Source organism: Pararge aegeria, chromosome 16 (genome assembly GCF_905163445.1).
Source record: "Pararge aegeria chromosome 16, ilParAegt1.1, whole genome shotgun sequence".
NCBI classification, from domain to species: domain Eukaryota; kingdom Metazoa; phylum Arthropoda; class Insecta; order Lepidoptera; family Nymphalidae; genus Pararge; species Pararge aegeria.
Genome location: NC_053195.1, coordinates 297,064 through 319,415, shown reverse-complemented (window position 1 = coordinate 319,415; position 22,352 = coordinate 297,064). Strand labels below are relative to the sequence as shown.

The 22,352-nt window shown below is 41.9% G+C and overlaps 1 protein-coding gene across 2 annotated transcripts; it reads right to left on the bottom strand.

Annotated features, from left to right (window-relative positions):
• Window positions 1–317: 317 nt before the first annotated feature.
• On the bottom strand, window positions 318–21,834 carry LOC120630407 (cohesin subunit SA-1). Of its 2 annotated transcripts, none has more exons than XM_039899632.1 (19): window positions 21,085–21,834; window positions 19,858–20,028; window positions 18,806–19,010; window positions 18,064–18,289; window positions 17,485–17,608; window positions 17,238–17,416; window positions 15,258–15,474; window positions 14,550–14,681; window positions 13,799–13,918; window positions 10,163–10,321; window positions 8,166–8,378; window positions 7,777–7,941; window positions 6,913–7,080; window positions 6,522–6,675; window positions 3,892–4,022; window positions 3,325–3,495; window positions 2,816–3,028; window positions 1,688–1,879; window positions 318–1,194 (listed from the first exon to the last, which is right to left on the bottom strand). In XM_039899632.1, exons 1-19 carry the CDS (start codon window positions 21,559–21,561, stop codon window positions 955–957), a joined length of 3,657 nt encoding a protein of 1,218 aa, XP_039755566.1. In that variant the 5' UTR covers window positions 21,562–21,834; the 3' UTR covers window positions 318–954. The 2 variants fall into 2 exon arrangements, with proteins under 2 accessions (XP_039755566.1, XP_039755567.1); XM_039899633.1 differs by having other exon boundaries at window positions 993–1,194; window positions 1,688–1,823; window positions 21,085–21,561.
• Between the last annotated feature and the right edge of the window lie 518 nt (window positions 21,835–22,352).

Genomic DNA, 22,352 nt, shown 5'->3' with positions numbered 1-22,352 from the left:
ACATGTTTATATGTCTCTCGAAACTGATACATATTATAATATCAGCAAAGCAAAGATACATAACATATACATCTGAGGAAGGCATTAAAATTTATGAAAGCTAGTACAAGGGGAAAATACCAAGGATGCAAAAATACATTTATTGATTCGTTTTAATTTGATGGAGCAAGGGCGCTAGATTATATTAAATTATATTAATAATAAGGATATAGTCCAATATTGAGAGAGTGAAATTAGCTAATTTTAGTTCAACGCCTTGGTGATAAAGAGAATCATTTAATAATCAAAAACATCAATATATGTGTGAATTAAAAATATATGTGTATTTAGGGCATATTATTTCATATCAACATGTTCATAGTCACCTTTAATACATCTATATACATATTTTCCAATAAGTCTATAAATCTATGAACTATACAGAATATGCAACAGTCAGTGTTGTGTTATAAATGTAATAATTTATAATTCAAGAGACAAATGTTGAAATACGATTGAGATATAAATGGACTTCATATATACAATACAAATACAATTATTTTTAATTACACAAAATTTGCTTCTGTAGGCTCAGTGTAAGTGTTCATGTAAACTGATTTCGTAAATGAGTTCAAATCTGTTATTTTATATGGAGGACTAAACAACGTTACTATACCAAAAGAAAGTTTGTCAACTTGTTAAGTTACACCAGGGGCGATTCACAAACGAACGGCACTTCAATGCGACGGCAGAGGTAACCGCACAAACACGCCGCTCAGTACTATTTTAAACGGACTGTGGTGCGAATTATGTTGTAGTAAATCTATAAACTTAACTATATTGACAGGTTTCAAAGTGTTCTTTTCTCAGTGTTCCTGTTAAGATATGCCAATATAGTTAAGTTTGTAGATTTAAGTGCATTGTTATTGGCACCAGTAACAAATTTACAAAGAACATGTCATCGATACAAACATGTTACCTCCGCCGCGGCGCACAGTGCGTCAGTGAGGCGAGGGCCACTCGCGGCGTGCGACCTGTGCGCTTAGCGGGCTGCGTGCGACCAATCACAGCGCTCGCTCTTACGGGCGCGTCTTGCGATTGGTCGCAACTTGGCGCGCCGCGAAGCCCGCAGGCGGTCGCTGCGGCGCACTCACCCGGGCTGCTCCTGGTCGGAGTCCGCGTTGTCATCACCCTCCTCCTCGTCGTTCTGGCCGCCTGCAATAGTACGTTAGTACAAGATTTGCTCGCTCGCGTCGTTTTCACACTTGAACATCAGAGTAAAATGGATCTTATGGATATTCTGTTATACTATAATTATTGAATTCTTTATTGCACACACAAAAACAAAATACAAAGATTGACACTTTGATTTGCGATTCTAAAGGAGCTCGGGCTCCAGTTGTTAGGGAAACTGGTTTGCTACTGCAGCGCGGAGCGCGACTTGGGATCTATGATCCCAGACATGCGCCCCCAGACGCGCAATATTGTCAGCTCTGTTTTAAGCCAAATATAATAAAAATAAAAAACAGAGCTGGCATTTATTAATTCCAAGATCGCCAAGGAAGTGCATTGTGATATTAGGTTGGAGCTTCAAATATTTTGATCATTTGGACTATACAGAGTTGAGTATTGCGTGCTTGGATGATATTTATAAGCTTGACATTTTGATCTAGCAGCGCCCTCCGCGGGGAGTGGAAGCAGTACTCACGGGCGCGGCGCGTGTAGTGGCGGCGCGCGGGCGGCGGGCGCTCGTCGGGCGCGTCGGTGAGCAGCGAGTGGCGGTAGGCCAGCAGCGGCGCCCACTCCTCGCCCCACTGCACGGCCGTGAAGCGCGACTCCGCGTACTGCAACACGCGAGCGGTACCCGCGGGTCAATGCCAGCTCCGCTCTGTATGCTTCGCTGTACCGTAAAACCGTAAAATGCTGATGCTGATGTACATCAGTACAGTTTATTACGGTCTTTAACATAGCCCTTGGGAACGAAACGTCTGTTTTCCCGGGATGATACTATGTAAAAAATTGCTAAAGTTAGGACAAACAAAGAAACAAAGACTCCTTTGCATTTATATTATTAAGTATGGGTCATTAAGTATGCTGTACATTTTTTTAAATAATTAATGAATAAATATACTACGACAATATAGCTATCTAGACCCAAAGTAAGCGTAGCTTTTGTTATGGGTACTAAGATAACTAATCAATATTTTTTTGTTTAACATACATTCATGTTCGTCACACAAACATTTTCCAGGTCCAAATCGAACCGACACCTTGGACTAAGAAAGTTGGGTCGCTGCCCACTGGTCTAATCGCAACAAACATTTTACCGGAGAACCGGCTGCGGGCCCCAAATTTTTCGAAGTTCCATGCGTTTCAAGGAATTACATATCAACGTTGAAGGAAAAGATCGAGAGCAAACTTGCATGCTCGAGAGTTCTCTATAATGTTCTCAAGGGCGTGTGAAATAAGAATAATTTGGAAGGCCAAACAGATTCCACTCCGCCAGAAATAATTGAGGCACGAATCGCGAGTGTCTGTCGCCACCAAAATCTTGAGAGCGGTCTACGAAACTTTCAGTAAAAAACCAGAAAAATGTTCATCAGTAATTTTCTGAGAATGCATTAAAAAGTTTAGCCTATTTTATTTACTCGGAAGTGTGATGAAAAATATCGTATGAAAGACATTTTTATTGATCATTACACTCTCGGCTTCCTTATCGAGCTCGCTGACGGCTTGCGCGTTTAATTCGACTGCAAATGCAATGTAGCACACTCGTATCGCAATCCACTATTGAATAAGAGGCAGGAGCACGGGCCCGACGGCTGCGCGCGCGCACCTTGAGCACGGTGCGCTTGTCCTGGCGCAGCAGCTTGCCCGAGAACTCGGCCAGCGGCTCCAGGAACAGCAGGTGCGGCGGCGGCGCCAGCGCGGGCGCGGCGGTCGCGTCCAGCGCCGCGAAGGCCACGCCCGCGCGGTGCAGCGCCGTCAGCGCCTCGCGGTTCTTCACGGCGTCCAGCCCGAACATCACCGAGAAGCGCTTGGCCAGCTCCTGCGCAGTTAACCAATTTTTAGGGGAAGTACCACTACCACGCTTGTTCCTGCCGCGAAGCAGAATTGTTTAATGCCGTGCTCCGGTCTGAAGGACGCGGGAGCCGGTGTGATTGCAGGTGCATGAGGCTTAACACCTACGTTGTTTGCAACAATAAAGAATGGCCACATCGAGCATTGCGGTCGGCCGCACGTAGAGCGCAAATGTCGCCGCGTAAGCTGGACGCGCTGGTTTGACCTCGACTTAAAAGGTCTAAATGAAATTATGATTTAACTGAAAATAAACCGGGCGCGTACCTTGAGCTCCAGGAAGTCGGGCAGCTGGCGCGTGGGCGCCGGGTGCTTCTGCAGCATGTCGCAGAACAGCGCCTGCATGGCCAGCTGCATGGTGATGGCGCAGTTCAGCTTGTTGATCTCGCGCGCCTTGCTCAGCGTGGCCTTGATGATGTCGCCGTAGTCGTTGTAGCACTGCAACGGCCTCGGTCAGTTAGCACGCTCCACCCCGAAGCCGAAGGGTAAATGCTCTCTCTCTTTTATGAGACAGAAGGCTTGTAGCCAGCAGTGAGGCACGGAAAGGCCGAGGAGGATGATTTACTGTGCATTCAACTCAAGGATGAGTTCGGGTCGGCTCGGCAACAACAGAGAAACGGTTTCCTCGAGGCTTCTATAATAACTAAAGATCCTTAGAAACCATAAGCCGGCGCTCATGTGCGCCTGGCCTGAGTCTCAATGCGTGCATCGTGGAACGAAAGTGCAGTAATCTTAATGAATTCACAGTGATCAGCAACAGAAAAACTAGAAGAGCTAATCCGGTAGATGATTAATATGTAAGATCATGACCGAAAGGGGCTGGATCCTCGATACCTTGATGTAGTGCTTGAAGACGTCAGCGGCGCGGCGGATGGGCGCCACGTTGTACACGATGAGCTTGCAGTAGGCCGCCAGGAAGTTGCGCCGCTTGTGCAGCTCCTCGATACGTCTCTCGTCTTGACCGTCTGCAAGGCGCGGCGCGTGAGGGCGGGCGCCACTGGCTTCCAGACACACGTGGTGCTTCCGTTGTTCGAAGCGTTCCAAACGAGTACAGTGTAATCCGTTTATTAAGACGTAGTCGTAGTGCGTCGTTCGGTTTTAATACAAAATTTAAGGAATATTATTGCTATAGCTTTGCCATTAGGCTTAACACGAGTCGTTACATCGGCGATCTATCTACCAGTAATGTCATCATTTTCAACGACGGAAATTGCCAAAAAATACGTAAGTTCGTTTTAAACTGCCTGTTCAGTTTAGCAACATCGACTAAAAAATTAGCGATGGCGATGCGATGCCTTTCCCCTGGGGGTCGCCGTTGGTGTCTTGAATTTGTTTTGTAGCTATGGCAAGAATAACAAGTTCTTACAAATGAAATAATTTGTCTAAGAAGAATTAACCGTTCATATTTACAATATTTAATCATTACAAACGAATTCTACTGCACTTCGAAACCAAAATATGTTTACGGATGTCTAGAAGCCAGTTCGTGGTACGTCATAGTGACAAGCTAAGAAGTTGGAGTGTCGAGTGACACGCGCTAGTCAGAAGCCGGAGGCCGGTGGTCGAGTCAATCGGTCTAATTGATTCGCCACCGGTGACTCAACGCCATACATCTCACGCAGCTAGTTTACGTTATATGAATCATGCATCACTACGGTCAAAACTACTCTCACAGGAATAACAAGCGTCAAATGTCTCCGTTTGTCATCGCATTAGTGCGTACGTGGCCCGCGACCGGGCCGGGCCGGCCGGGCGGGCGGGCCTATGCCAAGATGGTTGTTATTTCCCAAGCTTTAGTCTCGAGTCGCAGAGTATGACAAACCTCAACCGATGTTAAAAAGAAATGCAGAAAAACAAGAACGATGATGTAATTTGCAACAAAAAGGATGGCAAGGATGGCTCATCTGAAACACGCCGCTCCACCGCCTACGGGAAAGCTCCGCGCGGGCGCCGACAGCCGGCGGCGGGGCGGCGCGTGCCGATGGGCTCGCCATAGCACTAAGACGCATGCTCAGAAACCACGAACTCTTCAAGTGTTAATAAAATAAAAGGGCGAGCCGAAATCGGCGGCGAGCGCGGCGCTCCGCGGTCGACTTCGGATCGATACGAAGAAGCGGCGCGACAATTTTCCCTTAGTAATGTTAGGCGGGGCACGGGGCGGCGAGGACGCGCGGCGTTCGCTCGGATCGAGACAAAAATATGCATTATCATCGGCGCGGCCGGCCCGCCCCGCCGGCCGCGCGCGGCGGGGCGGGCCGCGGCATTACTAAGGCAAAATGCGCGCTCGAGTGCGAGCGAGAGCGACTGCTTACCGGCGAGGTCCCGAGGCGCCGCCGCGCGCGACATGCAACCAAACCACGCACGTTACGCGCCGCCCGGCGCCGGCCCATCGGCCGGCACGCGGACCGCGCCCCCGTACCTCCTGGGCGTTCGGTTGTAACGAAAATAATGCATATTTTTTCTCATCGTTACATCTGCCTAGCGCACGAGTGAGCGACGGTGGCGACGAGGCATCTCGAAATTATACCCGGATGAAAGCGTACCAAAAATTCAACTGATTAAAACCTTGCACGACATCGTCGACCCGCCTGGGGCGACCCTTCGTACGATAATTTCACCTCTAATATTGACTGGGCCCTCGACATAGACTTGTAGAAACTAGACTCAACAGAATAATGCAGTCAGGACTTGATCTCTTTAGTACTGCTAAAAACAAGATGATTCTTAATGATGGGTGGGGGCAAGCGATTCGTAGAAAATGGGAGAGTTTTATAAACTCTTATAACGATCGCACGAGGTATTATCACTGATGAAGCATGGGATCTAAATACATGTGTATTAAGTCGACAGTACATTGCCCCAAAATGCGGGCTAAAACGCATTTTTACGTACGGTACGGTTACAATGCTGATATAATGGTGTCAGCAGCACCCGTCGACTGCATCGGAAATGCCAAATAAACAAGGGTGATACACCCGCATTTGTGTGGCGCTTCCGATGTCTATGAGATTTCGGTGGCACGTCGATGCAGTCCTTTCTCTCGGCGGAAGTGTAAAATCCACTTTATAAGTAAGTTTTTACACTCCCTAATTTACAAGTGGGTTTTTAAAAATGTTCACAAAACCATACAGCCGCCAACCCCACAGTAATCCAACGTGTTTTACATATTTACAGGAATCGAGGATCACATTTATGTATAGTCTCTTAAGAAAATGGAATTTAGGGCGGATACGTAATATCGGGAGGATATCGGTGTGTGAATATTGTGTGTAGTGTATATAATATTCGGCTCAATAAGGTTTCATAATATTACATTTGAATTGTTAAGGAATGTATGATGGAAGTAAGTATGCCTATCAGTTTTTAGGAAGGTTTTTAGTTTTGTTCGAGCACGATGAACAAGTGTGTCGAGTCCTGCACCGGGCCGTCGTGCGTCGGTCGCGGTGCGCGCGGGCGGTCGGTACCGTAGTTGTGGTGCACGAACACGAACTCCTGCACGAAGTCGTTGAGCAGGTCGCACAGCGCCGCGTCGGCCTCCAGCGCCAGGCGCCGCGCGCCGCCCGCCGCCGCCGGCGCCTCCGCGAAGAAGATCAGCAGGTCGCACAGGCTCGTGTAGGCCTGCAACACGCCGCGGCACCATGGGGACGGGACACTTCACGGGCAATGTAGAATTTGTTACTTTTACGATTCTATTAGAGTATTAGTCGGCTGATTTTACTGAAAACGTCGACCGATCGCGACCCGCGGTGGCGGTGGGGCGATCGATCGACGAAAAGGCATCGACGGGGATGACGTTGGCAAGTGTTAGAATGTTTTGTCTCATGCTCACTGGCCCCCTTCAATAACGAGATATACCTCCTCGCGCAGCTCCGGCGTGGCGCCGGCGCGCACGATGTCGCGGCAGTGCTGCGCGTAGGCCAGCAGGCGCTCGCGCAGCGCCGCGGCGTCGCCCGCGCGCTCCTCCAGCTCGTGCAGCGACCACAGCACGGAGTAGAAGCACGCGCGCACCACGTACACCAGCGCCTGCGCGGCACGGCCCGGGGTTTCATACATGTTTACATCATTGTGAGGGAAATTGAAAATATCATACACACACACGGGTTCTTCATTTTTGGTCTCGCACATGCTTTCCGCGGCCGATCTATAGTTATATATTAAATCTATGCTTTTAATGCTGGGTGACGATCTGAAAATGTTGACGCTGTAATGTCAGTCACATGAGGATTAAAACCTACGGCTCAGATTGATGGACACGGCGACTCGTTACAGGTTACAGGCCTTGCATGCCCTGCAAAGTGTTATTCTGACTATAGAGCATGGTTTCCCATTACCCATCAAATGGGCCATCAGCTTAATACTTCAATTAATACTATAAAAAAAACAGTTCTCTCGAGATATAGAGGAAAGTATTCTAAGTGCTTCGGCCAACACGCAAAATTTGAAATGTCTGTCGTACGAAGTTCTCAAATGATGACATTTATTTATCGATAAACACGCTAGTTGTTCAGTTGAAAGCTTCCAATGAACTGATTCAGCGTTACCGATCCACACTCAATGCATACAATGGAGTTTGTGATGTAAGTGGGAACAAACAATTTATAATTCAGAGTTGAAAGCGAAAAGTCATATTCTCCATTGGGATTTCAACAATCAACGCCTTCGGGCAGCGTTAACTGACAAATTTGTTTAAGAGTAGTTCTCGTCAAGATAGCCAGGTACCTGCGCGGGCATCTGCGTCTCGCTCTGCTTGACGCACTTGGGCAGGTCCTCGAACAGCGAGTCCCAGATGTTGGTGTCGTTGAGGTTGTGGCACATGTACATGATGGACACCTTGCGCAGCGAGTTGATCACGCTGAACACCTCGTCCGCGTCCGGCGTCTCGCCCTGCGGCCAATGGCGCGAGCGCCTCACTCAAGAAGGGGCTCGGCTCCCTACTTCATTCGAACCGATCCGTCGAAAGCTTCTCGCATAGTTAAGTAGGGAGTCGAAGGTCATAATTATATATAAAGCGACTGATACTGAAGTTACGAGAAATTGATATAAATCCCACGGCAATGTTATTTTTGATGCCACAAATGACGTTACGAAGACATGAAATGTTTCCGCACCCCCTCGACGAGGCTGCGGTAGTCGTCCATGGCCTCCTTGTAGCGGTTGACGCACATGTCGGTGACGGTGGCGCGCGCCACGTTGCAGCGCGTGTACACGGCGTGCTGCTCGCCGCACAGCAGCTCGAGCGTGCGGCCGCACGTCTCCAGCACCTCGGCCTCGGTCTGCGCCTTCACCACCTCGCGCAGCTTGCCCAGCAGCAGCGACAGGTTCTGCGCCGAGCCGCTCATATAGCCCACTGGGTTATACGCCAATTCATTTCAAAAGATTTATTTTCAAATCAAGAAAACAACGTAGACGGATAGGAACTTCCACGATATTAATCACCTTTTTTTCTAACTTAATTAATTGTTATTGACGTGACAACGTCTTATAAATTGGTTTGCCGGGTGACACTCCAAGAAACTGCGTTACGCTCCGCTCACGTTATGCGCTCACAATGAGAGCGAGTGAGAGGCACGCGTCCCTTCCACTCGGGCATGGTTAGCCCGCCTAAGAGCGAGAGAGACAGACATAAAAAGTAAAAGGTACGCGTCCCTTTGTAGTAAACGCTGTTTCATTGTACGCAAATGTATTGCAAGTTATTGTATGTATATTTGTATATAAATACGTATGTATGTGTAAAGGTAAAAATAAAATTTTGTTAATATGAAGTTCAGTGCGAGATTCTTTGTATAAATTAATGTTTTAAATATAATTCTTTGTATAAATAAATGTTTTAAATTGTTACTATTATTTCATCCTTCTTCCTACTATACGAATGAATATTCACATTAAAATTATCTTACCACTCAAAGTCGTTGTCACGTAAAACTTTCGCCCGTATACCGACTTTACAGGCAACCAATTTTGTTTTTTTTTTAATGCTAATTTTCCATAATGTACTATTTTTCACAAATAGCCTTTACTCGCTAAATCCGTTTTTAACGTGGTCTCATTTTAAGTAAAACAAATGAAACTTTAAATAACAAAACAAGTGTAGTGAGTAGATTTTAAAATATTTGTTTTCTGTGTTCCGCTAAATACGCCGGTGTGTATAGTTAGGACTTTATTATTGTTTTTGAATTTCACTGGTTCGTTTTATAAAATAAAATAAATATGAGCACAAATTGTGGTTATGCGCAAACAAAACTGTCACGACTTTCTCACTTTTAATCCTATTCCGCATACGAAATGGAACAGACGAAACAGCAGATACACGAGGTTAAAGAGATGGCGTTATTTTGTTGAAAAATAGCACATTATATTACAAAAAAATGCATACGTATAATATAAAATGCATATGAATAGAAATAAAGCAGACTCGTGTCAACCTTATATAAAAAAATTAAACATCCTAACTCTTCTGTCCCATATAAATCTGCAAATTTATGAAAAATAATTTACTTTTTTACACTAAAATACGCAATATCTATAAATATAGTTAACCATCTGTAAGATTTTACTAGAAACACTGAAAATGTAAATGAATTTATTTAATAAAATATTTAAAAAAACCCTCATAGAGCAATGCTTTTACTCCGTAAATATTAGTTTAGATTTTCAGCATCCCCAATAAAATCGGTTTCTCTACTATACGATGATTTATTCGTGTTTTGAAATTCAAAAAATTTTTTGGTTACATATGGTACATTATAAAATTAAATTTATTTTAAATATTGTATTATAAATGTATGATAACGACTAAGACCCCTGGGAAGGTATCTTTGCATCGTTTGAGTCCATGTAGGATTGTGGTGCATCGATAATGAATTGGTTGTTAATTTAATATAATTTTAATTGTTTCTTGAAAACTATTTATTAACTGTTTAATAAAATATCTGGCAAATATGAATTTATTGTTATCAAAAGTTTAATTATTTACCCACTTTATAACTATTTACCGTAACATGTGACGTTATGTATTGTGCTGAATAAATTGAAATAGCAATTGAATAGAAATTCCAAAACACAGGACTGTGTATGGCACTGACGCAACATCAGTGTGTCTGCTCACCCCCTCCTGGCGCTGTGTGGTGTAGAGCTCCAGGTCGAAGTACTGCGGGATGGCCACCAGGTTCGTGAGCTTCTCGGGGTCCGCGCCGAACTTGTCCAGCAGCGCCGGCAGGGTCACCATGAAGTGCGTGGTCATCTTGGCGCGGTCGTCGCTCACCGTCTGCGGCAACACAACATACGTCTAAATGCCCCTCAACTACATTTGTCCCGGAGTTGGCACGTAATTGCTGGTAAAGATAACCTTATTTATATATAAACAAGTTACTTCATCATCGTCAACTTCATTACATTCAAACTTAGAAACGAATTCAATTAATTAGAATTATATTTACATTCGAGGCTAGGAAATATAATAAGTAATGTAATAAAATAACTACCTCACTAGGTGCAATTGATTTTATATGAAACTCCAAATCTTAGCATTGGGAGAGCTGAGCAACTGAATGTGGAATTTGTATGTGTAAGGTGGCAGTGTCCCAAAGACATGCAACTGTTTAAACGATTTTTCATCTCACGTCAATCATCATCATCACATCACCCATTAACGGCCCACCACAGGACACGGGTCTCCTCCAGTGCGGATTAGTGGACTCCACACATGAGAACATTATGTAGACCTCTCAGGTATGCAGGTTTCCTCACGATGTTTTTCTTCGACGTTGGCACTCTTAACTGGCTGTCACCCAAGCCATTCGCTTGAAATTTCGTTATGTTTCGTACATTTCTGTTCAATACGGTTTGGAACACCCTCCACGCTGCTATATTTTCTAAGTAAGTAGAGTAATATTGTTCTTGAACATCCTGATGATAGATTTATAATCATAGGGGATTTCAATATTGGTCAGGCCCAGTGGACTGATTCGAAGGAGTCAATGAACCTTTACTGTGACATATCTAATCCTTTAATTGAGTCCCTTTCGTCTTTCTTATCCTTTAATAGTCTACAACAGTTTAACTCAATAAGAAACGACAAGGGTAGGATTCTAGATTTGGTGATTGCTAATTTTAAGTGTAATGTTTCCACCACTGATTTTTGTTTGGCTGCCATTGATCGTCATCATCCGGTGCTAGATATAGAGTTTCTTGTTAGGTCGGAGCCACAACTTAGTTCTCAACCGCGGGTTGTACGCTTATTTCATGCTGCCGATTATAATGAAATTAATTCAGCTCTTGCCGGTATCGATTGGATTGATATTTTAAATGTGGGGAATATTGATATGGCTGTATCATGTTTTTATGATATAATAAATGATATTATACAAAAGTATATTCCATCTAAAAAAGTTTACGATAATAATAAGTATCCTATGTGGTTTAGTAGGCCTCTTATTAAGATAGTTAATGAGAAACTTAAATTCCACCGTAAATGGAAGCTATACGGTAATTTTGATGACTATGACACCTTTTCCCTCCTAAGATTGCGGCAAAAGAATATGCAAGAAACATGTCTAATCTCTTACCGTCGTCGTGCTGAAGAAAAAATTCGTATTAATAGTAAATATTTTTGGAGCTATGTTAAGTCTAAGAATAATATTTCTTATTTTCCTGATACGATGTATTTTGGTAATCAGTCTTCATCCCAAGGTAGTGTGATTTGTGATTTGTTTAATAAATACTTCCATTCTGTTTTTGAATCTGACGGGTCTACTAGCGCTCCAGAAGAAACAGAATGTAACAACACTGTAAATTTGAACTCTGTAAATATTTCACCTTCATTAGTATCTTTATATTTAAAAGAAATAGACGTTACTAAAGGCACCGGTCCTGATGGTATACCACCAAAATGTTTTACGAGAATGTCGCATCCACCTATCCGTCGCGTTGTCTGTTCTCTTTAACTTGTCATTAAATATGGGCAAAATGCCACACATCTGGAAGAAATCATTTATCATACCAGTCTATAAGTCTGGTGACAAGCACAACATTGAGAATTATCGCCCAATCTCGAAACTTTCTATAATACCCAAGTTGTTTGAGAAAATAATTTATGACTCCATATATAGTAGAGCCCGACCTCGCATAATTAATGAGCAACATGGCTTTGTTAGTAAAAAATCAACTGAATCTAACTTGTGTGAGTTTATTGATCAAATTATTTTAGCTATGGATAGTGGTTACCAAGTGGATTGCATTTATACTGATTATTCGAAAGCATTTGACAAAATTAGTCATGAGTTGCTTTTAGTCAAATTATTTAAGTTTGGTATTCATGGTGACCTACTCCGTTGGGTTGAGTCCTATTTGCGTGATAGGAGCCAAGCAGTCGCCGTTAAAGATTTCTGTTCATCATTCATGCCTATAACATCAGGTGTCCCGCAAGGGTCACATCTTGGTCCTCTCTTCTTTGATATCTTTATAAATGATGTTGCCCAAACTTTTTCAAATTCTAGTTGTCTTCTATACGCTGATGATAATAAAAATTTTAAAATAATTATCAACGAAGCTGATTGTGATGCCCTACAATATGATCTTGATAAATTGTGTGCATATTGTCACTTGAATCGTTTACAGCTAAATGTAAGAAAATGTAACGTTATTTCATTTTCACGTAGAAATAAGAATTTAATCACAAGGAATTATTATCTTAATAATATATTAGTCGAAAGAGTACATTTTATATGAGATTTAGGGGTTACACTTGACTCTAAATTAACATTTAAAACCCATATTGAGGATATTGTTTCAAGGGCTTACCGTCTATTAGGTTTTGTCATGAGAGTTGGAAGAGAATTTGAAAACTATAATACTCTTATACTTCTTTTCAATTCTTTGGTTAGACCATTATTGGAATATTGCTCTGTTGTTTGGAATCAGAGATACAATATTTATATTAATATGTTAGATAACTTGCAAAACAAATTGTCTAAGCACTTGAGGTATCGTTTTTGGGATCCAGGCAGAATCCATTTACTTCAGACTGTCTGAAACCCCTCCAGGCTCGTCGACAGGTTCGTAATATTGTTTTTTTGTTTAAAATTTTAAGGAATGAAATTGATACTCCAAAACTACTTAGTAGAATTGGTTTTGTTTGTCCAAAGAATATTATATCTAGGCGAAAATCCCCTCCATTTTATTTGCCCTTAGTCAGATCAAAATACGCTCTTAATAGTTACATTTATAGAGCTACTCAAAGCTATAATAATAATTTCTCGGATTTAGATTTATTTAATCTTACTCTTGCTCAGTTAAAAAAACATCTTTATTCTAAATTCTAACTTCTAATTGTTCTACGTAAATGTTCTACTTATGTTTTCACATATCCACTTGGATTGGATGGATATTGTTAATAAGGGTATTCCCTTATTTACGTTATCTGTCAATAATATGTGTTTATACATATTCTAAAGTTTCATAATTATGTTATAAGTTTGCTGTCAATTTTAATGTATTTCGTTAGATTTATTAGCGGCTACTTAATTGGTGTATGTGTCATTTTCTTTGTACTAATTTTAAGTATTAAGTATACTGTTTGGGCCTTAATACATAAAATAAAATAAGTATCTTCAAGGCAAAAACACATCAGGCTTGATAGTCGGCAAGCTTACAGCATAAAAACACATCCATTAATATGAAACAGCTTTTTGGAGAAGTTGCTTAACCCTCTGAGGCTATAAGACGTCTATTGGCAGGAGCTCACCTTGGCCTGTTCCTTTGACAGCACCTGGTGGTGCTTGCGCGAGGCGCCGCGCCCCACCGGCGGCTCGCCCGTGCTGGACTGGCGCACGCAGCACACCATCAGCTCGATCAGCGACGACTCCTGATTCACAGTGGCACGACATTTTACCAGTTATATACGAAAACCGCTTTCTTATCCTTTGTGGAGTACTGTAAAATAATGTTGAAAAAGAGCAATCTGCTGAGTTTCTCGCTGGCTTCTTCTAGAATCTGCCTTCCAAACTAATGGTGGACTTGACTTTTCAAAAGTGCTTACAAACTATTTGAAATAAATGATATTTGTGATAATATTGTTATAGAAACCCAGTAGCTTTCCTACTACAAAACTAAGCGGTCCTACATTTTAGAGCTTATTGGATTAGAGCTGGCTTTACACTACCCCAGCACGTCCCACGTCCTGATGTTCACAACAAGTTCATAAATTATATCTAAGAGCCATTTTAATTATGTCAACTTTCACACAGAAAACAACCACATTGAAATAGTATCATCCATTTGGAAACTTGTCCCGTTTCGCAGACGCAGGACTGAACAACTGCCATTACCAATTTTATAGTTAAAATATTTCGGGTAATGTAATTGAATTATTCAATTCAAATGTAGATTGATAGTATAAAGATAATACATTACTAAAAATATATATTCAGGGCGACCAACGAGGGGTTGATACGTGTAGCTTGGAACAATTTTTCGTATTAATCGTTCATGCTTACTTGTCTATTATCCAGTGCCTCCTCGTCCGGGCCGGCTTCTTCCAGCAGCAAATCAGTCATGCACTCCCAGTCCTTCATCATTGGGTTGGATTCTATCAAGGAATCCACCAGGTAGGCGCCGTGCTCATGAAGCTGGGGAGAGAACCGGAAAGTTGTACATTCTAGCATGCACTCATGGGCAAGTTGGCACAATATCATCGACCCATTATAGTCTAATATTCGACTGCTAGACGCGGGCGTCCGCACGATAAGAGGCTGTTTCTATTTTCATACCGAAGTCTAGTCTAGGTTTAGAAGCGTCTTCATCTATTTCACGCACCATACACGCGTAAACCCAAATTTAATCATATATATTCTAAGATTTTTTTTAACCCTATTTAACAAGTAAAGTTGAGTGTTTCTTTATATAAACGGTGTTGTTTGCGTGTTACCAGAAATACTCGACAACTTTTTATGAGGTGTCTTTCTATACATCACAACGGGTGTCATTTTTGTAGCTAAGTTTCCAAAGTACAAAAAAGGCGTCAAGTTTCAAATGATTTGTGGTGTCATTTCCGACGTTTTTAAGGCCATTCACTACGAAAAGTCGTCTATTTTAAAATCAAAGTTGGCCTTCCTATTTTAGTTTTAATTCAAATTTTGTAATTTTCGCCATCGACTACGTAAATGCCATTCGTGTTGTAGTCCCAGTATACCCAGCGCACTGACCTCGGACTCGATGAAGAACTGCACGAGGTCGCGCACGAGCGGCGTGTTGGGCAGGCGTTGTTTGCCGCGGCGCGAGCGCGTGGGCGCCGCGTCGTCGCAGCGGAACAGGCGCACGTTGAGGAACTCGCCCGCCGCCGCCGCCACGCCGCGCCACGACGAGTACACCAGCTCGTACACGTTCTCGCAGTCCTTGTCCGTCAGCACGTCCGGGTGCATCCTGTATGCCGTCGGTACTAACTGTGGGCGCTCGGCTCCCTCACTGGAGATTGCCTTCATTTTATCTCTCTCAGTACAACTCACTAATATGGTCACCGTATTATACCATTCATTGCGATCGTTTAGAAGCTGTTCAAAAAAAATTTTTACGAATATTGTCATATCGACATCACTTCGGCCGTAAACGTACAACTTACCATGACAGGCTTGTACACTTTGGGATGCAAAGCTTGCAATTTCGTCGAATATACTTTCATTTGATCTTCTTATACGGTTCTCTCTTGCTCTCGCTCATTACTATAAATACTCGCGTTAATACCAGATTAAAATATTTTAAACCATTTGCCCTACAAGAACCAAGTGTCTACAAGAACAATACTTCCTTTTACAATCCCATCGTTCGCATGTGCCGCCTTTATAATGATTTAGTATAAAGTAATCACAATATTGACATGTTTAACAAAAGGATAAATATTTTTAAAAATCAAGTTATTAAGCACTATTCCACATAATCTTTAGGGAAATAATATATATATTATTATTTAAGTGTTTCTTTTTTTTTAATTTAATTCCAAGTTGTGTACACATACTTTGGGTTGTAGCTTAGAACAAAGCTTATTATTACTTATATTTAGATCTACTTTTGGTTATTACCTGTTTTGTGAACCTAATAACAATAAACTTCTGCATACCCTTTGCATACCCTCTATGCACGCCACTGACTGTAACCCATGGCGTGCCTCACATGCCGCAAGCACGTAATGCACTGATTGAGGGAGCTGGCCAACATTATCATCGGCATAGCTAAGGTTGTTCACATAGATATACTCTGTCTATATACTTATTTTTGTATTTATGTATTCCAATGCTTTAAATCTTTTATAACAGATGCTGAAACAGTAAACTTATTAATAACCAATTATAATATCATCCAAGCGGATGATGTAACGTTGTACTGTATTTTATAATATTCCTTTGTTTTTTTATGCGCAAAGAGTTTCCTCAACAGACAGCTACATTCTCAACACTATGTCATAATATTTGAATGAATTTTAAAACAGAGAACATTGTCATTCACGCGCGTTTCACTACCAGAACGCCGCACCCCGTTAAAATGAAGTAGGCGATTCAAATCCCTGCCATTATTCTTCGATATTTTTAACATCGCGATCGGGACTTAATAATATATATTCAAGTGGATTATTCGTTCATTAAAACTTAGATTATGTACAGTCATGTATAATAAGCAGTTTGAACGTTAGCAGGAAGCCACCTGTTTCGAAATCTTTAATATAGAGTTCATATTATGGGTACTAAAGTTTTGTATGCAAATGTTTATAAGTAGATATTAAAACACTCGTTTGATATTGCTATAACGGAAGAAACACAACTTGAATTAATACATACAGAAATGTGAGAGGCGATTATCCAATAGCTGTACTAATATATTATTGCATGTTTTTTTTTTAATTGCTGAAGAGAACATTCTTGTTTTAACACCCCTTATTATACAACAGTTGCATAAATAACTGAACAAGGTTTTTTGTCAAATTAAGTTAACATGACGCTTTGTAAATGCTATGTGCATTAACATAGCATAAGCATGCATAGATTCGGCTAGTTCATGTCACAGCTCGATGGATCTTGCAGCTAATACTCTCATGTCTCTCTTCTTAATCGTTTTTTCTCTTTCTAACTGACATTTTAGTTTTCTAATCGCAAGTCGTGGCAGTCTCTACAATATAACATTAATATGTTGCTCACTTGAGGATGGCGATGACGAGGCGCACGGCGTGCACGGCCACGTCGGTCTCGCGGTCCAGCGACATGGACACGATGCGGTCCTTGAACTTGGACGTGAACAGCTCCAGCTTGCCCTTCAGCTCCTCGCACTCGTACAGCGGCTGCAGCGCCTGCAGGCAGCGCAGCCGCACCTCGCCCACCTGCGGGGGGGTGGGGGGTTGGGGGGTTACTCCTGCGCGCGGCCGGGGCGCCGCCCCGCGCGACCCACCTTGTCGTGAAGGGTCCAGCCGATGTACTTCAGGTACAGGTCGTCCAGGAAGTGGGCGGGGAACTTCTCCATCCAGTTGCCGATCTCGGACATGGTGATGGCCCGGATGTCCGGCAAAGTGTCCCTTTGGAAAATTTGTTATTAATTGCATTTCTATAGGTGATCCAGTTCATTTTCGATGCCGTACTGACGGCTTAACTCGCGTGAATTTCGTGCGAGATTGCCCGACTAGTTATTGCACTTCGAAATTGAAATTAACTAAATTATCGCATGTTTATACTCTAAAATAATTTAAAGTCCACTTTGTCTTACTTGTAAAGTACAACAAAATTAAAAACCCCAATAATACAACCCAAATAAACACAATAATAATGGATTCACCAATATACGTTATAAATGCGAAAGTGTATTTGTTTGCCCTTCCTTCACACCCTAACTGAAGGCTACTTTCATCCCAGGAGAACAAACAGTTCGCTATTTAAAAAGAATGCGGGCAGAACGGAACAGGATAACATATCGGTTCGGCGGGCCCCGGCTGCTGGCTCGGATAGGTCGGGTCGAGAGGAAGCGCCGCCTCACCTGTAGCGGTGCACGAACACGGACTTGAACATGTAGGACAGCATGTTCTTGATCTCCTCCATGTTCTCCTCCAGCTCCTGGCGCTTGGCCACCAGCACCTCGAGGCGCTCGCTGGCGCGCTTGTCGCGGCCCTTGAGCCGCTCCGCCTCGTACTGGCGCAGGCAGTTGTCGCAGTTCACGCTGGTCAGCAGCGCCACGTCCACCAGCGCCGTCATCAGCTTCATCACTGCGCACGGCGGCACGCTCAGCCAGGCCCGCTCGGCCGGCGGCCAGACCGAGGTCTGCCGGCCGAGCGGGCCGAGTGCTGGCTAAACCTTACAAGATAGATTCAAATAATGTACTACAGAATTTAATTATGGATTACTCCAAATTCAAATTGCCCAGTATCTACATTGCACCCGTGCTAAGCCAGGGCGGATTGCTAGGACAAATATTGTGCCAATGTCTAATATGAACATAAATTGGTAGTTGGTAGGGGCACATAAAGGTAAATTTTTCAAGAAAACTATTAGGTGACTTAGCTTTGCAAGATATTAATTATAGCAGCTATAAAATTACACTAAGGCATTTTTTTTAGAATGTATCATGCTAACAAAATTTAGGGACAATGAACAGGAAGTGTATGAAGCAAATTTGCTTGTTCTTGAGGCTTGATTGGGCCGACGGCCATAATGGCAGAACATTGCTAATTAAAATAATGATGCAGCTATATTAGTACAACATTTAATCCACCAATACTGACCAGCCAATGTTGCAGTATGTCTGAAGGCCCTCACTTGCGAGTCAGACAAGCCCGTGAGCAGTGAAATGATATTGTCCATGAGGTACTGGTCATAGATGATAGAGTACTGACACATCTTCACCAGCGTCTGTATGAACTCACAGAAGTTGGACCTAAACTTTTTCCATGTTTGCCCTGACATAATCAGGGGGTATTCTCCACTTTCCTGTAAACAATAATAATGATTAACAATAATTTAGTTTTAGTTTAGGTGTCATTTATGCAAATGACATCCAGATAGGTTATTGACTGTGCAAAGGCAAGCTGTACTCATGTCATCAGTTACTACTGCAATAAAATATATAAATAACATTATTACATACACAATGTAAGATATCAATGATATAGTAGCTGAAAATGTAGTTTCTAAAGGTGAAAGCGTGACCGGCAGTTATTGTTGCAATATTTTAAACTATTCTATTGTGGAACATGGTGTAAATGTTATTTTCTGTTATTCAACTATATTTTCTAATTAACAGTATGCCTAAATGTTTAGTAAAATAAAGCAATGTTTCAGTTTTGGCAATTTATATACCTACTGTAAAAAACCGCCACTACAAGAATTGTAAATAAGATAAAAATTGTAGCTTTCTATTTAATGTTTTTAAAGATAACTAGAAAAGGAAAGAAAGAAAAGGCATCAGTATTGGCATTGATTTGAATATAAGTTGTGCTGTACCTGCATCCATCCTAAATAACTAGTTCCCTAAATCAGTTAAGTATTAAAATTATTCCATTGTTACAAATAACCTATCTTTGTACTTATTTTGAAATATTAATGTTACAAAATAATAGCAATTATTTCAATTAAATTAAAGCATAAATAAAAACAAAAAGTATTTATATGTATCTAGTAGCAGGTCCAAATCCTGTTGGTGCCGAAATTATTATATGCAGTTTAAATATTTATACAACAAAAAGTATGTTAATTATAATAGAATAGTGGAGTATATGAATCTGTACTGACTCTTACCCATGAAACCTATTTCTTAGTAATATAAGAATAGTCAAACCTCATCAAACTCCTGTGTCATCTTCTTAATGATGAGTGTATGGTCCATCTGGGCCATGTCCGGGGTGACCTTGCCTCTGCAGCCAGAAGAGTTGATGAAGAACTGCATCAGCTGCACCAGAGCACTCTCCTTGTTGCATTTGTATTCTTCTATCCACATGTCCACAACTTGCTGTAAGTTAAAGTTACAATATTGATGTCTTGGAACTAAAGAGTGGATAATGAAGCCAACATGTATACTAGGCTGATTAAAAAAAAAACGGCAATGAGTAGGTGTGAAAAGACGCCTGTAAAAAGCAGAGCCCTTAATATTATTATTAAGAGGTCGCGCATCGGGAATTTCTATTTCCAATTTAAATAACACAGGAATACATTTTTTTAAATTTTGCAGTTTCGTATTTTTGCAACGGGTCATTGAATTAGTGGACGAAAGCATAAAAATATGCTTAACCAATACCTAATATCTCTTATATACATACAAGGCAGTGGTAGAATACCTAATTTCCTAAAAAGAGCTTTATAAATAGCCTGTTTGCATTACTTTTGAAGTCAAAATGCCCTCATAATATAAACAGAGTTTCCCCACAGTATCAAGTCATAATATAACACAGATGATACATATCCGTGGTTTGCGTTCAAAGCCACTATAAATAACCAATAGAAATAGGTAAGCTCACACAAAAACGGCCATAACTCACACTATTATAAGTTTACAAGTTACTTTTCTTACTAAAAAAGGTGATGTTAACACAACAATTGTTAGTTTTCCTATATTCTTTTTAAAACTTTATGTTGAGCTGACTTGAAATTTTGGAAGTTAAATAGTCAAATTTAAATAAGTTTTGTTTGACTAACCCATATTACTTTATCCAATGGTTCCTTACTTATTCATGATAGTATATAGAGTCCCAAAGCACTAAATCCTACTAATTATAAATAAGTCTACATAATTCCTTACTCCTAATCTCATAAATCTATATCTGCAGTGTTGCCTACAGTATTACGATAACCACCTGAACTGTATCTAACATTCTCTTTACCAATAGCTGACCCTCCAGGCTAAAGGATAACCAGCTATGGAAGGTAACTAACTAACAGAAATGGCTACTACTCTGCTGCTCTCCCGGTATTTTTAATGACCAATCAATGCAAAACTCGCAATCAGATGAGGTTGGTATCGGAAAATGCAGAACTAAATGTGATAATACTTCAACTCTAAAGAACTTACGTTAATAGCAGTCTTGTTAAAGCGGAGTATATTGTAGAGACTGTTTTCGTCATCGCCCGGCAGCAGCACGGGCGGCGGCGAGTAGGCCGGGGGAGGCGCTGCTCCGCGGCCCCGACCGCGTCCGCGCCCGCCGCGACCGCGGCGCCGCAGCGGCGGAGGTGGCGGAGACTCGGCCAGGCGCCCCACGTAGCCCCCGTCACCGCCTCGACCGCGACTGCGCGTAATCCTCTTGGTCGGGGCCGGAGACGGAGAGCGCGCTTCCTCCTCAGCCACTTCTTCCGGCTCTTCACGAAGTGCTTCCGCCAACGCATAGCTTGACACCGCACTGATTCTCGCATAACTCTGTCTGATCAGAGGCATCGGCTCGGCATCAGGCGGAACTCCATAATCAGTAATCGGAGTTGCAGGAGTCATAGGATTTACGTATTCCGGAGGAGGATCATCCATACGAATTCGTTTCCCGCCTCGTCGATGCATCTTGCTGTCTTTCGTTGTTTTCTCTTCTCTCTTGAAAAATTAATGTAAAACTTCACATGTCTGTAGAAAAACGATGCACAAGATGTCCGGATTCCGGAATCAGAGGTTTAGACTTCGGGTGCTTCGGGGTTCTTAGTTCGTACTCTTCTTAGTTCTTACTAAAAATCAATAACTACCGAATAGCGAACTCAGAAAAATAACAATGGTGAACACGAATAGTCAATAGTTGAAAAGCGCGATTACCTACGAAGATACTACGAAGGTCGAAAAAACTTGGCGTGGGGCAAAGAGAATAATCACAGAGAATAATATTATTATGGAAAATCTAATCAGTCTATGGCGGGGCGCGGCAGCTTACTTAGTATTTACTGGTCTGTGGTAGCGGCCAATGGCGCTCAAATTAAAATATAAACTGAGGGAAGTATGGACTTTGTATATCATTTATTTGTGTATACTATAATGTGTAAGTTAAATTATGTAAGTTAGCTATTGTCTTTAATCTTACCCATAAGTGATGAAATCTAAGATGGTAGCGGGCCAACCTGTAAGACAGTATGGTAAATCTTGTATTTTTTTTTTATTTCAGGATAAACGGAAGCACCTTAGGCGCACTCTTATCGACTGAAACAAAATTAAATATCGCAGAAAACTATTCTTTTAAATAGCGAATAAATAAAACAAACTTTTTAGAAGTTTATTGTTTGTCACTTATACGTCACATTTCGTCAGGCCACATAGATAAGGACAAAGAAATAATGGGCATCTCTGTCTTTCTTATGCTTTACCTATGT

Excerpts from the sequence above, each read along its gene's own strand:
- LOC120630407 (XM_039899632.1), bottom strand. The coding sequence starts at position 21,561 with ATGCATCGACGAGGCGGGAAACGAATTCGTATGGATGATCCTCCTCCG. Across the intron at positions 17,417-17,484 it reads GCTGGACCCTTCACGACAAG|GTGGGCGAGGTGCGGCTGCG; the intron begins GTGGGTCGCGCG and ends ACCCCCCCGCAG. Across the intron at positions 7,942-8,165 it reads ACCGCAGCCTCGTCGAGGGG|GGCGAGACGCCGGACGCGGA; the intron begins GTGCGGAAACAT and ends CATTGGCCGCAG.